Raw genomic sequence first — 19,657 nt, forward strand, 5'->3', positions numbered from 1 at the left:
GGGTGGGACAGGGCACTGCGGGGTGAGACAGGGCACTGCGGGCATGGGACAGGGCACTGCGGGGTGAGACAGGGCACTGCGGGCATGGGACAGGGCACTGCGGGGTGGGACAGGGCACTGTGGGGTGAGACAGGGCACTGCGGGCATGGGACAGGGCACTGCGGGGTGGGACAGGGCACTGCGGGCATGGGACAGGGCACTGCGGGGTGGGACAGGGCACTGCGGGGTGAGACAGGGCACTGCGGGCATGGGACAGGGCACTGCGGGGTGAGACAGGGCACTGCGGGCATGGGACAGTGCAGGGATGGGACAGGGCACTGCGGGGTGGGACAGGGCACTGCGGGGTGGGACAGGGCACTGCGGGCATGGGACAGGGCACTGCGGGGTGGGACAGGGCACTGCGGGGTGGGACAGGGCACTGCGGGCATGGGACAGGGCACTGCGGGGTGGGACAGGGCACTGCGGGGTGACACAGGGCACTGTGGGCATGAGACAGGGCACTGCGGGGATGGAACAGTGCAGGGATGGGACAGGGCACTGCGGGCATGGGACAGTGCAGGGATGGGACAGGGCACTGCGGGCATGGGACAGTGCGGGGATGGGACAGGGCACTGCGGGCATGGGACAGTGCAGGACACGGGCACTGTGGGCATGGGACAGTGCGGGGATGGGACAGGGCACTGTGGAGTGGGACAGTGCGGGGATGGGACAGGGCACTGCGGAGTGGGACAGTGCGGGGATGGGACAGGGCACTGCGGGCATGGGACAGTGCAGGACACGGGCACTGTGGGCATGGGACAGTGCGGGGATGGGATAGCGTGAGACAGGGCACTGCGGGGTGGGAAACGGGCACTGTGGCATGGGACAGTGCTGGACAGGGGCACTGCGGGGATGGGACAGGGCACTGCCGGGTGGGACAGTGTGAGGATGGGACAGTGCGGGGTTGGGACAGTGTGGGGATGGGACAGTGCGGGACACGGGCACTGTGGGCACGGGACAGTGCGGCACGGGGCACTGCGGGGTGGGACACTGCGGGGATGGGACAGTGCGGGACACGGGCACTGTGGGCATGGGACAGTGCGGCACGGGGCACTGCGGGGTGGGACACTGCGGGGATGGGACAGTGCGGGACACGGACACTGCGGGGTGGGACAGTGCGGGCCCGGAGTGCTGCGGGAGGTTCTGCCCTGCCCAGCTGGCTCCGGCACATCTGCTGAAGGACGGGAGCTGCGAGGGCTCCTGCGACACAGCAGCAAGGCCAGGGCTGCGGGGAGGGCTCCCACCTCTAAACAGACCAGCTGACACACTGAGAACACCCAGAGCAGCCTCCAGCCCCACCAGCCCCGCCGCGGGGCAACAACATCACGCCTCTTGCAAGAATAACTCGTTGAGACCAACGAGGGGGTCTCGGGGAGGGAAAATGCCCAGGAGAAAATGCCCAGGTGCGGCAGGAGAAAAGCCACCCACCGCACGGCGGGAGAGGGCAGGGAGCTCCTGGATGTCCTCCTGTCCCTGCTGCTCTGCAGGACCAGCCCCTGTCCGTGCCCGCCTGCCCGCGGTGCAGCCGGAGCATCCTCCGGGGGCACGGGGCGTGCGCGGAGGGTGCGCGGGGTGTGCCCGCAGCGCCGCAGGATGTGGTCCCGCAGCTCCCACAGCACCCCGAGGGCTCGGAAACCCTGCACAAACACACAGCTTGGAGGCTGCTTCGATTTCCGCAGAACTCCTCCATCTCCTCGAGCCAGACAGGAGTTCGCTCCTCCCCTGGCAGGCAGCGGCACCTGCACAGGAGTTGCGGACGGGAGGGGGTGCTGCGGGAACGGGGCACACACGGCACAGCCTGCCCCGAGCTGGGGGAGATGCTGCACCATCCCTCGGGTTGCACAGACACCCTGCACCTTCCACACCTGCTCACGCAAAACCCCAGAACGTGCTGAGCTGGAAGGGACCCCCAAGGACCACCCAGTCCAACCCTTAGCCCTGCACGGGCCCAGCCCCAGGAATCCCACCCTGTGCCCCAGATCATCCAAACCCTCCTGCAGCTCTGGCAGCCTTGGGGCTGTGCCCACTGCCCTGGGGAGCCTGGTCAGTGCCCACCACCCTCTGGGGGAAGAACCTTTTGCTGAGATCCAACCTGTCCCTGCCCTGGCACAGCTCCAGCCATTCCCTGGGTGCTGTCCCTGCCCTGGCACAGCTCCAGCCATTCCCTGGGTGCTGTCCCTGCCCTGGCACAGCTCCAGCCATTCCCTGGGTGCTGTCCCTGCTCACACAGAGATGGGATCAGTGCCTGCCCCTCCTCTGCCTCTCCTGAGAAAGTTGGACCTGCACTGAACTCTCCCCTCAGTCTCCACTGTTGAGCTCATTGGGGGCTGCAGCTTCTCCCAAGGGGCAGCACTGATCTCTTGGTGGGAAAGAAGCCTGGCAGAGGAGCTGGGAGAACTGCCCTGCAGGGAGTCCTTGGCACCTCCACACCCACCTGAGGGCTCAGCTCTGCCCATGGGCCAGCAACCATTCCAAAATCCCCCCTGACTGCCAGAGTCAGATCCCCCAGTGTGGAACTCCCTGCCCTGGGGGAGGCACTGGGGGCTCCCACCCAAACCTGAGGGGAGACAATCTTGGCCTTTGGGGACTTCTGGGACCACTCCTTGGATGCAGAGGAGGAGCAGCCCCTGGCCAGGAGGAGCCCCCCACTCTGGCCCAGACTGTGCCATCATCTGCACCAACAGGTTTGTCCCTTCCTTTTCCTTTGGACTCGGCGGAACCACGTGGGGCTCAGCACAGGGGCCACCAAACCCCCCTGTGTTTGTGCCCCAGGGGGCTGGGTTAGACTGCTGGGGTTGGGGGTTAAACCCAATTTCTCTTTGTGCCATTGCATTGATTGTGATATTGTTATTAAATTGTAACTCTGATTTATAATCTCTTTCATGTCGTGTTTGTTTCTCCTGCCTGTTCACCTTTAAACCAGCACAAGCACTGCTAAAGCCTGACCCTCTGCTAAACACAGGCTGCAGAACCCCTCTGGCATTGCTGCATCAACCTCATTACCTGCCCTTGAGCTTCACTTTCTCACGAAAGTAGCAAACACTTTTGATTTAAAGACTCCAAGTGGTGGCAGAAGCAGCAATTCTCAGTTCAGATGTTCTGGTGAGCGATTCCTCCTCTGCTAAGATTCTGTTCCTTTTTTTTTTCTAGGTTTTTGTTTAGCTTCCCTGCCCAAACCCTGCACTTAGAAAATACCAGGTATTTTGGGTTGGGTTTGCTGGTTGAGGAGAAATACCCCAACCCTCACAAGCCACGAACAGATCTTTGTGGGCCCTTCCTAAAACCACCCAGAGATGTTGTAACTCCCCACCTACAATTACTGCTTGAGATCTTTTTGGGGTAAGGGAAACATATTTGACATTTTCGATCTTACACAAACCAAAGCATGGAGAATTCTTGGAAAAAGAATTCTTCAATCAGCCTTCTATACATCTCACATCAACTTTCAGCTGCAGCTGGGTTTGAGGTCTGCAGAGGCCAAGTGTGACACTGGGCAATGGTTTTTGATGAGCAGCAATCAGCAGAAACCAGAAACCATCACAATTTTCTCTGGTCATGGTTGACCCTACTGAAGGTCAAAGGGAAAAAAGAAATTAAAAAACATATATTTCTATTCTTTGAGAACTACTTGGCACTTCAGTACCCACATCTGGCTGGCTGCCAATGGCAAATTTTATTTTTTTTAATTATTTTTTTCTGTAGCACCAAGATTTTTAAAATGTTGTTCTAAAGCACTGCAAATTTAAAAAAAAAAAAAAAAAAACAAAGAAAAGAAAAAATGCTTTTCCTTAGCAATTGTAGGATTTAATGGAATCATGGAGCCACAGAATGTCCTGAGGTGGAAGGGACCTCCAGGGATCATCCAGCCCAACTCCTGGCCCTGCACAGACACTTCAACAACCCCACCCTGTTCCTCAGAGCATCATCCAAACCCTCCTGCAGCTCTGGCAGCCTTGGGGCCGTGCCCACTGCCCTGGGGAGCCTGGTCAGTGCCCACCACCCTCTGGGGGAAGAACCTTTTGCTGAGATCCAACCTGACCCTGCCCTGGCACAGCTCCAGCCATTCCCTGGGTGCTGTCCCTGCCCTGGCACAACTCCAGCCATTCCCTGGGTGCTGTCCCTGCCCTGGCACAGCTCCAGCCATTCCCTGGGTGCTGTCCCTGCCCTGACACAGCTCCAGCCATTCCCTGGGTGCTGTCCCTGCCCTGGCACAGCTCCAGCCATTCCCTGGGTGCTGTCCCTGCCCTGACACAGCCCCAGCCATTCCCTGGGTGCTGTCCCTGCCCTGGCACAGCCCCAGCCATTCCCTGGGTGCTGCCCCTGCCCTGGCACAGCTCCAGCCATTACCTGGGTGCTGTCCCTGCTCACAGGGAGCAGAGATTGGAGCTGCCCCCACTGAGCTCTGCCCTCAGCCTGCTCTGCCCAGCTGGGCACACCAAGTGCCCTCAGCTGCTCCTCGTGTGGCCGCTCCAGACTCTTCATGATCCTCATGCCCCTCCTTTGGACACTCTCCAACAGCTTTAGATCTTTCTTATATTGTGGCACCCAAAACTGCCCCAGAGGTTGAAGTGAGGCCACCTCAGTGCAGAGCTGAGCAGGACCATCCCCTCCCTCACCCAGCTGAGATGCTGGGCCTGATACCAGAGTTCACAGGCCCGAGAATCAAAGCTCAGCACAAGCACCAGCCCCTGCAGCTCCCTCTGAGCTCCCCAGCGCTGTGTTCTGGTTCCTTAAAGCAACAATTCATCTGCAGGGCAAAAGTCAGCCCATAACAGAGAACACATTTGGTGGCAGTTCCATCTGGAGGCTGAGCAGAGCTGAGCTGTGGGCGGTGGTTTAGGAGGAACCCAGAGCAAGGTCAGCCTTTAGGGCCAGCTCTGGATGCCCTTCCCCAGCAGCTCAGGGAACTGGTTTATTAGAAGGCTCTGTCCAAATGTTTTGCTGAGCTGCAGGAGGAGGAACTCCCTGGCTGGGCTGCTGAGCGGCAGGATGAGCTCGGGGCACAAAGCTCAATGAGTGCCATTCTCCCCGGGGTGTTTATTGCCCATGGCACAGCTGCTGCCAGAACACACAATCACGGGGCTTACCCAGGGCCCTGCAGGCTGGAATGCCACGGGGAGACTCCTCTGCAGGGAGAATGAGCCCATTGTGCTGGGTGAACACCCTGGCAGCAGCGCGGGCAGTGCCCGCTGTCCCTGCGCCGCTCCAGCCCCTCACCAAGCAGCGCTGGGGGCACAACCATCCCTGCTGACACCCCCACACCCTGCTGGGGCAAACACAACCCTATTTCAGCACAAACAGGTTAGATTGGGGCTCTTCCAGCTTCAACAAGAGTCTCAATCTCCTTCCTGCTCGCTGGCTTTGATGCTCTGCAGGTCACAGAATCACAGGAGCTCAGAAGAGGCTGAGCTGGGAGGGACCCACAAGGATCATCGAGTCCAACTCATGGAATGACAGACGGATTGAGTTGGAAGGGACCATAAAGCCCACCCAGTCCCACCCCTACCATGGGCAGGGACACCCACCAGCCCAGGTCTCTGCAAGCCCCATCCAACCTGGCCTTGGACACTCCCAGGGATGGGGATGATCTCGTTCCTTCACCACGAGGTAACTCAAGGAACGTCCTCATGTGAAAGGGCTGCACTGCAGTGCCAGGCAGATCCCATCAGCAGTTGGAGGGGGTTTTATTTCCCTGGGGTGTTTCATTTTCACTCTGAGTGTCATTTTCTTAATGAAGATGAATGAAGAAAACACCATTTTAAAAACCTTTGTGAGCAAAAAATGCACCTGTGCTCAGTCTCAGCAGAGGTCCTGCCTGGCTCTGTTCTGAATTTCTGAAGCTGTTTTTACTCTCTCAGGAAACTGTCCCTGAAATGCACAGTAAATAAGATCAGAACTGGGCCTAATTTGACCCTTTGCTCCTGTCTCTGCTGCCAGTTCAAACCTTAGCAGATTTATTGAGCAGCATGTGCTCTCCCAGGATCCCAACTCAGCCGTTCCTGGGCAGCCTCCCAACCCCAGCAGTGCCTCATTCCTGTATTTCAGCTGCAGCACAGGCTCCTGGAGCAGCCTTGCATGACAGGCTGCTATCAGAGCTCAGCCCAGACGTCCTGTTTTGCCTTCTTTTATCATGATAAGCTCCTCTTTTTCCATTCTAAAGAACCACACGGTAAACAAGCAGTGCTGTTTGGCTCCCAGCCCCCCTGCTGCACTCCTGCCCTCGGGCTGAGTGGTGGAGCCTCAGCACCTTCCAGAGTTGAGTGGTGGAGCCTCAGCACCTTCCAGGGTTGAGTGGTGGAGCCTCAGCTCCTTCCAGGGTTGAGTGGGAGCCTCAGCTCCTTCCAGAGTTGAGTGGTGGAGCCTCAACACCTTCCAGGGTTGAGTGGAGGAGCCTCAGCTCCTTCCAGAGTTGAGTGGTGGAGCCTCAGCACCTCCCAGGGCTGAGTGGGAGCCTCAGCTCCTTCCAGGGCTGAGTGGTGGAGCCTCAGCTCCTTCCAGGGCTGAGTGGTGGAGCCCCAGCTCCTTCACTCGTTGAGTGGTGGAGCCTCAGCTCCTTCCAGGGTTGAGTGCAGGAGCCTCAGCACCTTCCAGGGTTGACTGGTGGAGCCTCAGCACCTTCCAGGGTTGAGTGGTGGAGTCTCAACATCTTCCAGGCCTGAGTGGGGAGCCTCAGCACCTTCCAGAGTTGCGTGGTGGAGCCTCAGCACCTTCCGGGGTTGAGTGGTGAAGCCTCAGCTCCTCTTCCAGGAGGGCAGGAGGACCTTGTATGTGTCACACAGGGACACACTGCCCATGTCACTGAGACCTGTGCAGGTTAATGCCACCCAGAAAGCTCGAGGTCCTGGGGGTGCTGCCGTGCTCAGGATGGCACATTCACAGGAGGAGGAGAGGAGGTGGCAGGTCACAGTCCCCCATTCCATGCTCTGACAGCCAGAGGGCCTGGACCTCACTGAGAGCAGGCTCAGACTGTGGCTTTGTGGACATCATCACACAGCTTTTGATGTCTTTGATCTGCTGTGCTGGTGTTTAGGGTGAGGTGTGCCCATCTCCACGGGGCCAGGGCTGTGTGTGCACATGGGGGGATTGTTGGGATGTCCTGTACAAGGCCAGGGGTTGGACTGATGATCCTTGAAGGTCCCTCCCAAAGCAGGACATCCTGTGATTCTCTGATTCTCAGTCCCCACTCTGCTCTGGGTGTCCCCCCATGAAGCACCAACACTGCCATGAATCTGCACCAACATTGCCATGAATCTGCACCAACACTGCCATGAATCTGCACCAACACTGCCATGAATCTGCACCAACACTGCCATGAATCTGCACCAACACTGCCATGAATCTGCACCAACACTGCCATGAATCTGCACCAACATTGTCATGAATCTGCACCAACATTGCCATGAATCTGCACCAACAGTGCCATGAATCTGCACCAACACTGCCATGAATCTGCACCAACATTGTCATGAATCTGCACCAACATTGCCATGAATCTGCACCAACAGTGCCATGAATCTGCACCAACACTGCCATGAATCTGCACCAACATTGTCATGAATCTGCACCAACATTGCCATGAATCTGCACCAACACTGCCATGAATCTGCACCAACATTGCCATGAATCTGCACCAACACTGCCATGAATCTGCACCAACATTGCCATGAATCTGCACCAACAGTGCCATGAATCTGCACCAACACTGCCATGAATCTGCACCAACTCTGCCATGAATCTGCACCTCAGCAGATCCAGAGGGGAAGAAAAGTCTCATTTGCACCTTCAGTGGGACAGGCTCTTCTTCTGTGCACACCAAGTTTGGAACATCCCCCTGAGCAATGACTGGGCATCTCAGATGCAAACAGATCTACAAGTTCTGCTTCCCTTTGCCAAGGTGCACCAGGGAAGGGACAGGACACACTGACCTGTTCTTGCAGGAGAGAGGAAGCCAAGTACAACCTGACTAGTTAGCACTGGACACATCACTGGCAGCAAATTTCCTGGGTGGAGTAAAGGTGAGCAGGATCCCAGATGGTTCATGTCAACACCCTACAGGTGTTCTCTTACCCCCTGATGCTGTGAGGCCCTTGGTGACAATCCCATGGCCACTGGGTCACCTACTGTCCATGAGACCTGCTGACATGAGCCATGAGCAGACACAGCCAAGCCCAAGCTGCTCTGCCCCACATCTCCAGCAAGAGCAAATGGTGGCATTGCCTTCAGTGTGGGGATTACTTTGCCTGGTGTTGTGTCCCAAAGCTGCAGATCAGAGTTCTCGAGGCATTTGGCCTTTCAAAGGCAACGACTCTCAGGGTCATACAACAGAACCACCATTACTGACAGTGATTTGAAGTCTTCTCAGGAATTCTGTACCATTTCTGCTCCTCTCAGTTCTTCTGGTTCTTTCTCCCTATTTCACAATCCCTAAATCTCCTCCAAGTGTGCACTAACCTCAGGAGATGACACATCTCAGCACTGGACAAGAGGCCAAAGGTTTTCTTTGTGAGCTGCTGGAATGGTTGGCTGGGCAAGGAGACCATGAGTAGCTCAGCAAAGATTTGTTCTTCTTGATGTTAAAAGAACAAATCTGGCCCATGTGCTGGGAGTGACAGGAAGGAAGTTGTTTCCCCCCAGGATGCTGAATCACAAAATCTTTTAGGGAGGAAATGACCTGTGAGATCATCGAGCCCACCCTGTGCCCAATGCCCACCTTGTCCCCCAGCCCAGACCATTGAGTCCAGTCCTTCCTTGGACACCTCCAGGGCTGGGCACTCCAAACCTCCCTGGGCAGCACCTTCCAATGCCTGACCACCCTTTCTAGGTAGAAATTCCTCCTGATGTCCAACCTACCCCTCTGCCCTGGCCCAGCCTGATGCTGTTCTCTCTCCTGTCCCTGTGCCCTGGAGCAGAGCCCAACACACCCCACCCCACCCCCCATCCTCCTGGCAGGGATTGCAGAGCCAGAAGGTCCCCCCTGAGCCTCCTTTTCTCCAGCTGAGCCCCCCCAGCTCCCTCAGCTGCTCCAGACCCTTCCCAGCTCCTGTCCCTTCCCTGGACACACTCCAGCCCCTCAATGTCTGTGTTGTCATGAGGGGCCCAGAACTGGCCACAGCACTCAAGAGATATTTGGGGACAGTGTGGGAAGGCAGAGTCCTCTTCTGCTCTTTAGAGACTTATGAAATGCCTTCCTCTATCTCACTCAGTATCTCTGGCTCTTGTTCTTCTTCCCTGGAGCTCTGGGCAAAACCAAGTTTGAAATCTCCACTTTAATTCCCAGAGGAACCTCCTCTTTCCTCATCACCTCCCTCAGTCATTATCTCTCATTTGACATGGCAATGCCACCACCTCTCCACAGCACTGTGGGACCCTGTCCCCACCCAGACTGTGTTCCATTGGCTGCCAGACATCTCCAGCAGAAACAGCTTAACATGACAGTTCAGCCTTCAGGGAAAACCAACAGCTATGGAGCTAATCCAGAAATTCCTCACGGCTCCAGAGACCTTCCTGTGCAATCAGCAACTCACCTACGTTGTCTCACCCCAGGGTAAGACTAGGAAAGCTCATCTCCTTTCTGTGAATCACCCTCAGAAAACAGCCCCAATTAGGAGAGAAAACTTTGCTGCCACATCACCAACTTGGGAGGGAATTTATTTTTAGCAGCTGCTTAAAATAGTGTGTGTTACCTCGTCCAGAAACATCCCCTCTGTTTTGGTGAGGGATGGCACAGGAGCAGAGAGCCACAGTCCTGGGAGCAGAGACACTTCTCACCCTCCCCAGGGCTCCTGCACAGCCCCAAACTGAGAGAAAACACTGGCAAAAAGGAGGGCAGGAAGTCCAAGATCAGTCCTAACACCTCCCTGCCAACGTAGCAGGTGCCAGGGCTTAAAGAGCAGAGTGTCAAGGGATGACTCGAAGCAGTTTGGAAATGACAACGTATTTCCCACTAAGAAGTGAGAGGAAAAAGCTGTGTGTGACTTTGGGAAGGGGTTTGGTTTCTAACAGCCATCCCTGGGGCTGAACTGGACTCTGATGTCATGGTGACTCTTGATTTGAAATGCCATTGGTGAAACCAGGTCTCAGTGCAAGGATCTGAGGATGATTCCTGGTGTGGCACCTCCAGCACGTCCTTCTGCATCAGGAAAGTAAAGGGACAGCAAAGGCAAAGAGCCCCTGGCAGCAAATGTCCATCCCTGCACACACTGACACCCCAAAGAGGCTCCAGCAGAGCCCTGACACAGGGACTCCAGAGGACATTCCATCCCCAGGGATCCACCAACAAACCAGTGCAGACAACCAAATCCATGCCAAGAGCAAACTCTTCTCCACAGGCTGCACTGTGGCCCCCCTGCACCTCCTTGTGCTCTCTGCCCTCTCCTGAAAGCACACAGAGAACCCATCAATGAACACAGGGTTGAGTCCCACCAGGAAGAAAGTGAAGACACACCCCCAAAACACCAGAGGGTCATGGCACTGTGAACCCAACCATGGAAGGAGAAGCTGAATTAAAACCTGGACTGGTGGCACTGGTGAGGCCACACCTCGAGTCCTGGGGTCAGTTTTGGGCCCCTCACTGCAAGAAGGACCTTGAGGGGCTGGAGCATGTCCAGGGAAGAGAATGAAGCTGGGGAAGGGGCTGGAGCAGCAGGAGCAGCTGAGGGAGCTGGGGGGGCTCAGCCTGGAGAAAAGGAGGCTCAGGGGGGACCTTCTGGCTCTGCAATCCCTGCCAGGAGGGGGGAGCTGGGACAGGGGGTCGGGCTCTGCTCCAGGGCACAGGGACAGGAGGAGAGGGCACGGCCTCCAGTCCCACCAGAGAAGGTTTAGATGGAATATCAGGAAACAAGTTTTTCATAGAAAGAGTTGTCAGGCACTGGCACAGCTGCCCAGGGCAGGGGTGGAGTCACCATCCCTGGAGGTGTTCCAGAAATGAGTAGATGTGGCACTTCATGATATGCATTAGTGGGCATGGGGGCCAAAGGTTGAACTTGATGATTTGGAGGTTCTTTCCAAGCTTTATGATTCTGTGATTCCATGTAAACAAGAGGCTTGGAAGTGATGAGGAACAGCCTCTGTCCCTGCACGTGGCTGCAGCTCCACACCAACCCCTCCCAGGTCACAGGAAGGGCCAAAGCATCCCCACAGGACAAATCTGCTCTCTCAGCCTTGTGAAACTCCCAGGAACCTTCATCTCTTGCTTGAAGCTTTCCAAGGAATAAATATGAAAGGAGACAGCAGAGGGCTGGAGCTGGTGGAAAATTCCCTGTGTGACAGCTCCTGCTCCATGAGGATCCATCTGGGCAGGGACAGATGCAGTGCTGGGCAGATTTGTTTTGTGCAAATCTGAACAGCTTTGCTGAGATGGGAAACAGTGAGGAGGGAAAGATGCAGTTAAAAAAGGGATGGGAAAAGTCAGTGGCATATGCAAGTGAGAAAAAAATGCAGCACTTTTTGGGTGAGACACACAAGTGGAAAATTACAGGAGGATTGTTCCAGAGGGAAAAAGCCACGTGTGGGAGGGACAAGGATGCTTTGGCCACAACAGATGGGACAAGGATGCTTTGGCCACTCCAGATGGGACAAGGATGCTTTGGCCACTTCAGGTGGGACAAGGATGCTTTGGCCACTCCAGATGGGACAAGGATGCTTTGGCCACTTCAGGTGGGACAAGGATGCTTTGGCCACACCAGATGGGACAAGGATGCTTTGGCCATACCAGATGGGACAAGGATGCTTTGGCCACACCAGATGAGACAAGGATGCTTTGGCCACACCAGATGGGACAAGGATGCTTTGGCCATACCAGATGGGACAAGGATGCTTTGGCCACATCAGATGGGACAAGGATGCTTTGGCCACATCAGGTGGGACAAGGATGCTTTGGCCACACCAGATGGGACAAGGATGCTTTGGCCACATCAGGTGGGACAAGGATGCTTTGGCCACACCAGGTGGGACAAGGATGCTTTGGCCACACCAGATGGGACAAGGATGCTTTGGCCACACCAGATGGGACAAGGATGCTTTGGCCACACCAGGGGGGACAAGGATGCTTTGGCCACATCAGGTGGGACAAGGATGCTTTGGCCACACCAGGGGGGACAAGGATGCTTTGGCCACATCAGGTGGGACAAGGATGCTTTGGCCACACCAGGTGGGACAAGGATGCTTTGGCCACACCAGATGGGACAAGGATGCTTTGGCCACATCAGATGGGACAAGGATGCTTTGGCCACATCAGATGGGACAAGGATGCTTTGCCCATACTAGATGGGACAAGGATGCTTTGGCCACACCAGGTGGGACAAGGATGCTTTGGCCATACCAGATGGGACAAGGATGCTTTGGCCACATCAGATGGGACAAGGATGCTTTGCCCATACTAGATGGGACAAGGATGCTTTGGCCACACCAGATGGGACAAGGATGCTTTGGCCACATCAGATGGGACAAGGATGCTTTGGCCACATCAGGTGGGACAAGGATGCTTTGGCCACACCAGAAGATCAGGAGCAAAACCAGAGGGGAGATTTGGTACAAGTCTCAAAAAAGAAAAAGAATTTTTGAGAAGAAACGTGTTTGAAGAGAGCAGAGATGGAGCTGGTGACCTGCAGCTGGACACTCTGGGAAAGGGGCAGGAGATGGATTTACCAACAAGAAAAGATCTCAGAGGAGATGGAGGGCTAATGGCTGGCTCTAAATGCTGGGGCAGCATCATTCTCCCTAAAAGCCCAACCAGCCAGAGACTGACACACTGCACCAGGTAAAAGAACTCAAAAATGTCACTAAAACTGATAAAACCCCCCAAACCTCCTTGGATGTGTTTGTATTTCACACAAATAAAAGCCAGGCATTTTAATTAATGCTAATGAAGCTGATTAGGATTATTGCAGTGCTAAGAATCACTCACTGGTTACCATAAGCTGTTCTTCCCCTCTCTCCAGAGAGAATTCCCTTTGTGCACCTGCTTTTAACACCACGATGCTGAAGAGCACATCCAACCAGAATTCCATTGTGGCTGGGGGAGATCTCACCACTCAGTGAAATGCAAGGCATAAATGCAGAATCATTCCCATTATGTGCTCTCTACAGGAATATTTAAGGCTTTTTCCCTCTCCAAGTCAATCAGTTTTATGCAGTTAAAGTCCTTGAAAATATCCAATTGCAAGTCTTTGCTCACAGAACTTCATTTCTTCTCAAATTCTTCCAAGTTTGGGAAAGAGGTCACAGGGAATGAGCATTTCCCACCCACTGCAGGAGCCTCACACAGCTCTGCCTCCTGTGCCTCAGTTCCCCCCTTTGCAACATGAGAACAGGGCTGGAAATCCCAACCCACTCTCACTCCTCTGAAGTCTGAGCTGAAAGACAAGTACAAATCACTCTTCCTGTTCAAGTTTAACCTTCCAGAACCAGGGGATGCCACAGAGAAGGTGAGTGTTGAAACCAAGAGCTGCTCTGACAAACACACTGAGGTGCAGCCAACACCAACCCCCACCTTTGTTCTCCTCCTGAGAGAAGAACAAGAACTAATTGTCTGAGTTTAGTCTGAGAACGAGTTTGCACCTGGTGACCTTTGGGGTCCATGTCTGGTTTTGTGTTATTTATTAAACCCCAGCAGTGACAGGGACACAACCAGTGGCTGTCCCCTGATTTGTGCTCTCTGTGGGCAGCAGAGGCTCTGCCCCTTTGCATCATCCATCAGATCCCATGGGAAGTCCCAAATCCTGGAATATCACACCCCTTCCATCTCCACCAAAATGAACCTGTGTGGTCCAACCACACACACACAGTGTTGGAGCCACAGGGCAGGAACCCAAGGGAAGGACATGGACCATCTCCCTGGCCACAGATCTGCTGCCACCAGCAGGTCCAGCACATCCCACCATGGCCCACAGCTGCCTCCTGGGTTTGCAAGTCATGAAACAAACTGTGTTGGCATTTCTTCCCTCTGGGTCCAGCCCCAAACAGGACTTCAAGAACAAGGGTCAGCACAAGGGCAGCTCCAAGGAGTGAAGGGCAGGTGCGTTTTTCAGGGAGGAGAAAAGAAAACAAGGACCTGGGAAATAGTTGACTTGCTGATTTTCTAAGATGGTTTGGGTTGGAAGGGACCTTAAAAAGCATCTTCCTCCACCCCCTGCCATGGGCAGGGACACCTCCCACCAGCCCAGGGTGCTCCAAGCCCTGTCCAACCTGGCCTTGGACACTTCCAGGAGCAGCCACAGCTTCTCTGCCCAACCTGTGCCAGGGCCTGCCCACCCTCCCAGCCAGGAATTCCTTCTGATATCCAACCAACCCCACAGCACAACTTCTGCTTATTCCAGAACCCACCTTGTTCAGGCCCTGATGTGCAAAAGAAACTTATTTCCAATTACAAATGTTCCAAGGGGCCAAGGAAATCTCTGCTTTGGGATACAAATCCCAAGGAATTGCTTTGCCTTTCAGACTCTTTGCAAGGCAAATGCAGCATTTTGGGCTTGTGCCAGAATGTGCACACAGAATCAGCATCATGGGATATCCTGAGCTGGAAAGGACCCACAGGGCTCATGGACTCCAAATCCCCAGTGCCAAGGGCATATCCAGTGGGTGCCCAAGGTGCCCAAGCTCCAGCACAGTTTGGTACTTTTAAAACTGATTATAACATGCTTACTGGAATTGCTGCTGATGCCAGGCTGGGACAGGCTGCAAGTGCTTCAGGGGCCAGGATTAGGATTCAAAATGGTCTTGGTAAATTGTAGAAATGGTCTGGAAAAAGAAAAACAGAAAAAGACAATTCAGGAATGGGGGGGGACAGTGGTGAGACAGGAATAAACAATGACATGGTCATGAGGGAAATCAGTATTAGCTCAAAGGTTCATTCTCTTTGGAAAAGCCCTCGAGGCTCATCAAGTCCAACCAGCACCACCACCATGGGCACCACCAAACCATGTCCCCAAGTGCCACTTCCACACCTCTTTTGAACACCCCCAGGGGTGGTGGTTCTCACATTTCCAGGATGGGGACTCCTTTGTAGTGGTTTGCCCCGTGGCTTCCTCAGTAACCACTGTATCCAAGGAAGTTACAAATATTCCACACGTGTCTTCCACGTAGAGGGGGGGGGTGGTTTTGTTGCTGTTTTCCCTGTCCTTGGCTGAAGAGCTGGAGGGAGGTGGTTGAAGTCTGGTCCCTCCAGTCCCTGGTGGTTCTCCTGTCCTGGGTGAGATTGTTTCATTCTCGTTCCCTTTCCTTGAGGTTTTTAATTGTGTTTGTTTTGATTCATTCAGTTTCTTTGGGTTGGGTTGGTGTCTTCCCTATTTTCCAGCTAATCAATCCCCTTTTCTCCCTTCCCCTCTCCCCTGGGGGTGGGATCCTGTGTGTTGTGTATACAGTGTGGTTTGTAAATGTTAGTGAATATAATTTATTCTTTTTATTCAGCTCAGTTTCTTTAGAGTGTGTGTCTTTTCTGTTTTTTTTTTCTCCCTTTCCTTTGCTGGGAAGGTTCTGGGAGGGGAAAGGGGAAGGGGCCAGTCCAGGGTTGGCAACAGCTAGGCCAGACCTGTGACATCCTTCATCTGGACTAAAGAGGAAAGACAACAGGGAGGCTCCTCATGGTCCTCAAACCCATCGAGAGGGTCCCAACAGAAAGGACTAAACTGCCTTCCTGGCTTGTCAAGGGGAGCACAAGGTGTCCCAGTGTCCCAGTTCAGCAGGAGGGACCAGCTAACCCTGTGTGGGGGTGATCAAAGCTGTGTATTCCACCCCCTCTATTCATTCCCCAAGGACAATGGGCCATTTGCAGCAGCTGCCCAGGGAGTCATTGGCACCTTCACACCCAGCCTGAGGGGGCGGAGCTGCTCATGGGCCATCAACAGTTCAACACCCCCTGGCTCCCAGAGTTAATCACCCACTGTGTGAGTCCCCGCCCAGGGGGAGGGACTGGGGGCTCCCTGAGGGTACATAAGTGGTGGGTAAGACCTCAGGAACTTCTCCTTGGATCCAGAGGAGCAGCAGGACCTCGACAGGAGGAGATCACCACTCTCAGCCAGACCACAGCCCTCACCTGCACCAACAGGGTTTTCATTTCCTTTTGCTCTGGACTTGAGGGAACCACAGGGGTCTCAGCACAAGGGCAAACAAACCCCCTTGGGTTTGTGCCCCAGGACACTGGGTTATACTGCTGGGGTTTGTGAGTTGAAAGCAATTTCCCTTTTGTGTCAGTGCATTTATTGTAATATTATTACTAAATTTTAGCTCTGACTTATAATCTCTCTCATGGTGAGTTCATTTCCCCTGCTGGTTCACCTTTAAACCAGCACACCCAGCCTCCAACTGCACCAAGGAACACAGATTAGACACTGGGAAGTGCTTCCTGACCAAGGGAAGGAAAGCACTGAGAGAGAAAGCCAAGGGCAGCTGTGGGTTCCTCAACATCTGGACCAGAGGAGTCAAGCCCATCAGGAAGAGGGAAGGAGAGGTGGCTTCACCTTGAGCTCTTCTTTTCTTTGTTTCAAAGGGTACAAAAACCTCAGGAAGCATCCCAATGACTGCCCAGCTAAACTTGTACAATGTAATTGTTAATTAATTAACACATTATGCCAGCTGAGGCCATGGCCCATCCACCACCCCCTCCAGGCAGCTGTGGGATGTCTGCACAGAGCTGGGAGGGGGGAAAAACTATTAATATATCAACGTTGTGGAGAAGAAACAGTGACTTGAAGAGTCCAAGACACATTCCAGTGTCACACAGAGGGTCTGCAGCACTGGGGCAGGAGCCTGTCCAGGGGTGTAACCCCAAAATGACCCTAATTAGTGGAAAATTAAACTCTGTTCCACAGAGCTCTCACTCCAACATTTGCAGGTGCCCTGCATGTGACAGCACATAACAGGAGCTCCAAACAGGTTTATTTTTGCCCAAACCTGCCTTCCCACAGAGCAGGCAAACTCCTCATTAGCAGGTGAGTGACTGCAAGGGAAGTGCTCCGAGCTCTAATTCCTCATTCCCTGCCCAGAATGTCGATGGCTCCAGGGCAGGGCTTTGATGCCTCACCAGGGAAGGTGAATATTTTCAGCAGTTTTCCTGGAGTGCAAAAATAGATGTATCACAAGGCACAGTGCCAGTCTGGCAGGGGCAGCAGGGGCTGCACCAGCCCCTCAGCTGGGCTGGCAAAGGGGTCTCAGCTCACCCTGGGGCACGGGGACAGTCTGGGCCACTCTTGTCACCAATGTCCCCTCTGCACCCCCAGTGAACTGGTGGGTTCTGGGATGTGCTGAGACCCTCACCAAGGGTCTTGAGGCTCATTTGAAGCCCCTGATGCCCCCCCAGCACCAACACTGGCACAGGGTGCCCAGAGAAGCTGTGGCTGCCCCATCCCTGGCAGTGTCCAAGGCCAGGATGGAGCAACGTGGTCTCATGGAAGGTGTCCCTGGCAGTGGCACCAGGGCTGGAACAAGATGAAGTTCCCTTCCAAACCAACCCATTCCATGATTCCCTAATCACCAAGCCCTTGCTGCCACCTGGCTGTGGAGAACCTGGGAAAATGCAGTGCCAGAACAGGCACTACAGATGCTTTTAACAGAAGTGAATTTTCATTTTAACAGAAAAATACATTAAAAAAAAAAGAGTCCAGAGAACACTTCCCAGTGATGCTCCCAGTGAAAGCTGCCCTGGCTGCTGCACAGAATTACTGTTGCTTCACTCCTTTGCTCCTGAGGCTTCTCCAGGGCACCTCTGATCACAAAGAGCAGCTGAAATTCCAGTGGGAATCAACACTGGCCTTGCTGATGCATAAACACCCACACAGATTTCCTTGGCACTGGCTCTGAGAGGGGGAAGCTCCAGCCTTTACCCCAACTAGGTTTGGAAGCATCCTATGAAACAGCACACAGAGCTCTACTGATAAACTGCATCAATCTTAACTGGGAGGCATCTGCTCCTCGAGGGGTTGGAACAAAGAATATCAGAATAAAAGGGAAAAAAAATAAAAAAAAAGAGCAGTTCAGGCAGCTGAGATGAGGAAGCTGCTCCCAGGGTGGCTGCAAAGGTGCCACCTCCAGGCAGTGACCCCTGGAGAGCAGCTGAACACAAGGTAAAAATTCATATCCCAGACACAGAGATGAATTCCCAGAAATTCCCACCACCCTCTCTAAGCCAGAGGAGGGTGACAGCTCCTGTGACCTTCTCCACCCAGTGCTGGAAGACACAACCTCAGCTCATGACCATGGGCCACCTCTTCAGGCAGGGAAGGCTTTGCTGCCTCTCCTTTCTCAATGAATCAAAGCTTGCAAAGACATTTAGATGAAAAATCCCTTTTTGGGGTTGTAAAGAACTTTGTAAACCACACAAAGAGCCTCCCAGGGAGAGGTTTGGCCACTGTCCTTCACAGAGACCCTGAGCAGGGCAGAAACACACCCACCAGGGTGGGATCCTGCAGAGCTGCCCCAGGAGTTCAGCCCATCCCTCCCTCTTGGCATCCCCAAGAGCCTCACAGGACACAAATGGGGCAGCCTCACCTGCCATGGGGGGCACTTTGGGGGCACACAATGGAAGGAAGGGCTGAAGCCATTGGGGAGTGTCCAAAGGAGGGCACAGAGATGGGGAAGGGCCTGGAGGGGCAGCGTGTGAGGGCACTGAGGGCACTTGGGGTGTTCAGCTGGAGAAGAGGAGACTGAGGGGAGACCTCAGTGCAGTTCCAACTTCCTGGGGAGGGGCAGAGGAGGGGCAGGCACTGAGCTCTGCTCTGTGGGGACCAGGGACAGCACCCAGGAAATGGCTGGAGCTGTGCCAGGGCAGGGACAGCACCCAGGGAATGGCTGGAGCTGTGCCAGGGCAGGGACAGCACCCAGGGAAGGGCTGGAGCTGTGCCAGGGCAGGGACAGCATCCAGGGAATGGCTGGAGCTGTGCCAGGGACAGCACCCAGGGAATGGCTGGAGCTGTGCCAGGGCAGGGACAGCACCCAGGGAATGGCTGGAGCTGTGCCAGGGCAGGGGCAGCACCCAGGGAAGGGCTGGAGCTGTGCCAGGGCAGGGGCAGCACCCAGGGAAGGGCTGGAGCTGTGCCAGGGCAGGGGCAGCACCCAGGGAAGGGCTGGAGCTGTGTCACGGCAGGGTCAGGTGGGATCTCAGGGAAAGGTTCTTCCCCCAGAGGGTGGTGGGCACTGACCAGGCTCCCCAGGGCAGTGGGCACGGCCCCAAGGCTGCCAGAGCTGCAGGAGGGTTTGGATGATGCTCTGGGGCACAGGGGGTGACTCTTGGGGATGTTCCTGTGCAGGGCTGAGGGTTGGACTGGGTGGTCCTTGGGAGTCCCTTCCAGCTCAGCACGTTCTGGTGTTCTGTGAAATAAAAAAGCAGCTGAGCCCATGGAAGGTCCTGACTGAGAACAGGTCCCAGCAGAGCTGTGGCTCCCAGGAGGTTCCTGTGGTTCTCAGGGGGCAGCAGCCCCGAGGAACTGAGTTTCCACACTGGATATTCACCCACTCAGACAGAAAACCTGCAATTCCACCATTTCTGAGCTCTTTCACTCTGCTGACAGGAAGGGCTGGGAAGGGCCATTGCTCCTCAGCTTAATTGCATCCAATTCCTCTATGGGTGAGGGAAAAGAGCACTTCAGGAGCCATAACCAGGAAAAAAAGTGAATATATTACACTGCAG

The 19,657-nt window shown here is 54.7% G+C and overlaps 2 protein-coding genes across 5 annotated transcripts in view; one reads left to right on the plus strand and one right to left on the minus strand.

Annotated features, from left to right (window-relative positions):
• Positions 1 to 19,657, minus strand: part of HIVEP3 (HIVEP zinc finger 3) — a 364,404-nt gene that overhangs the window by 94,385 nt on the left and 250,362 nt on the right. For all 4 annotated transcript variants that reach the window (XM_071576495.1, XM_071576497.1, XM_071576494.1 and 1 more), the window contains one exon: positions 14,681 to 14,775. The gene's annotated coding sequence lies outside the window, so the exon portion shown is untranslated. The remainder of the gene's footprint in view (positions 1 to 14,680; positions 14,776 to 19,657) is intronic.
• Positions 9,502 to 19,657, plus strand: part of LOC139682276 (WAS/WASL-interacting protein family member 3-like) — a 32,868-nt gene continuing 22,712 nt past the window's right edge. Inside the window, exon 1 of the mRNA XM_071576457.1 lies at positions 9,502 to 9,583. Coding sequence (XP_071432558.1) covers positions 9,502 to 9,583 — 82 coding nt within the window. The remainder of the gene's footprint in view (positions 9,584 to 19,657) is intronic.

The sequence above is a fragment of the Pithys albifrons genome, chromosome 24, assembly GCF_047495875.1.
Source record: "Pithys albifrons albifrons isolate INPA30051 chromosome 24, PitAlb_v1, whole genome shotgun sequence".
NCBI classification, from domain to species: domain Eukaryota; kingdom Metazoa; phylum Chordata; class Aves; order Passeriformes; family Thamnophilidae; genus Pithys; species Pithys albifrons.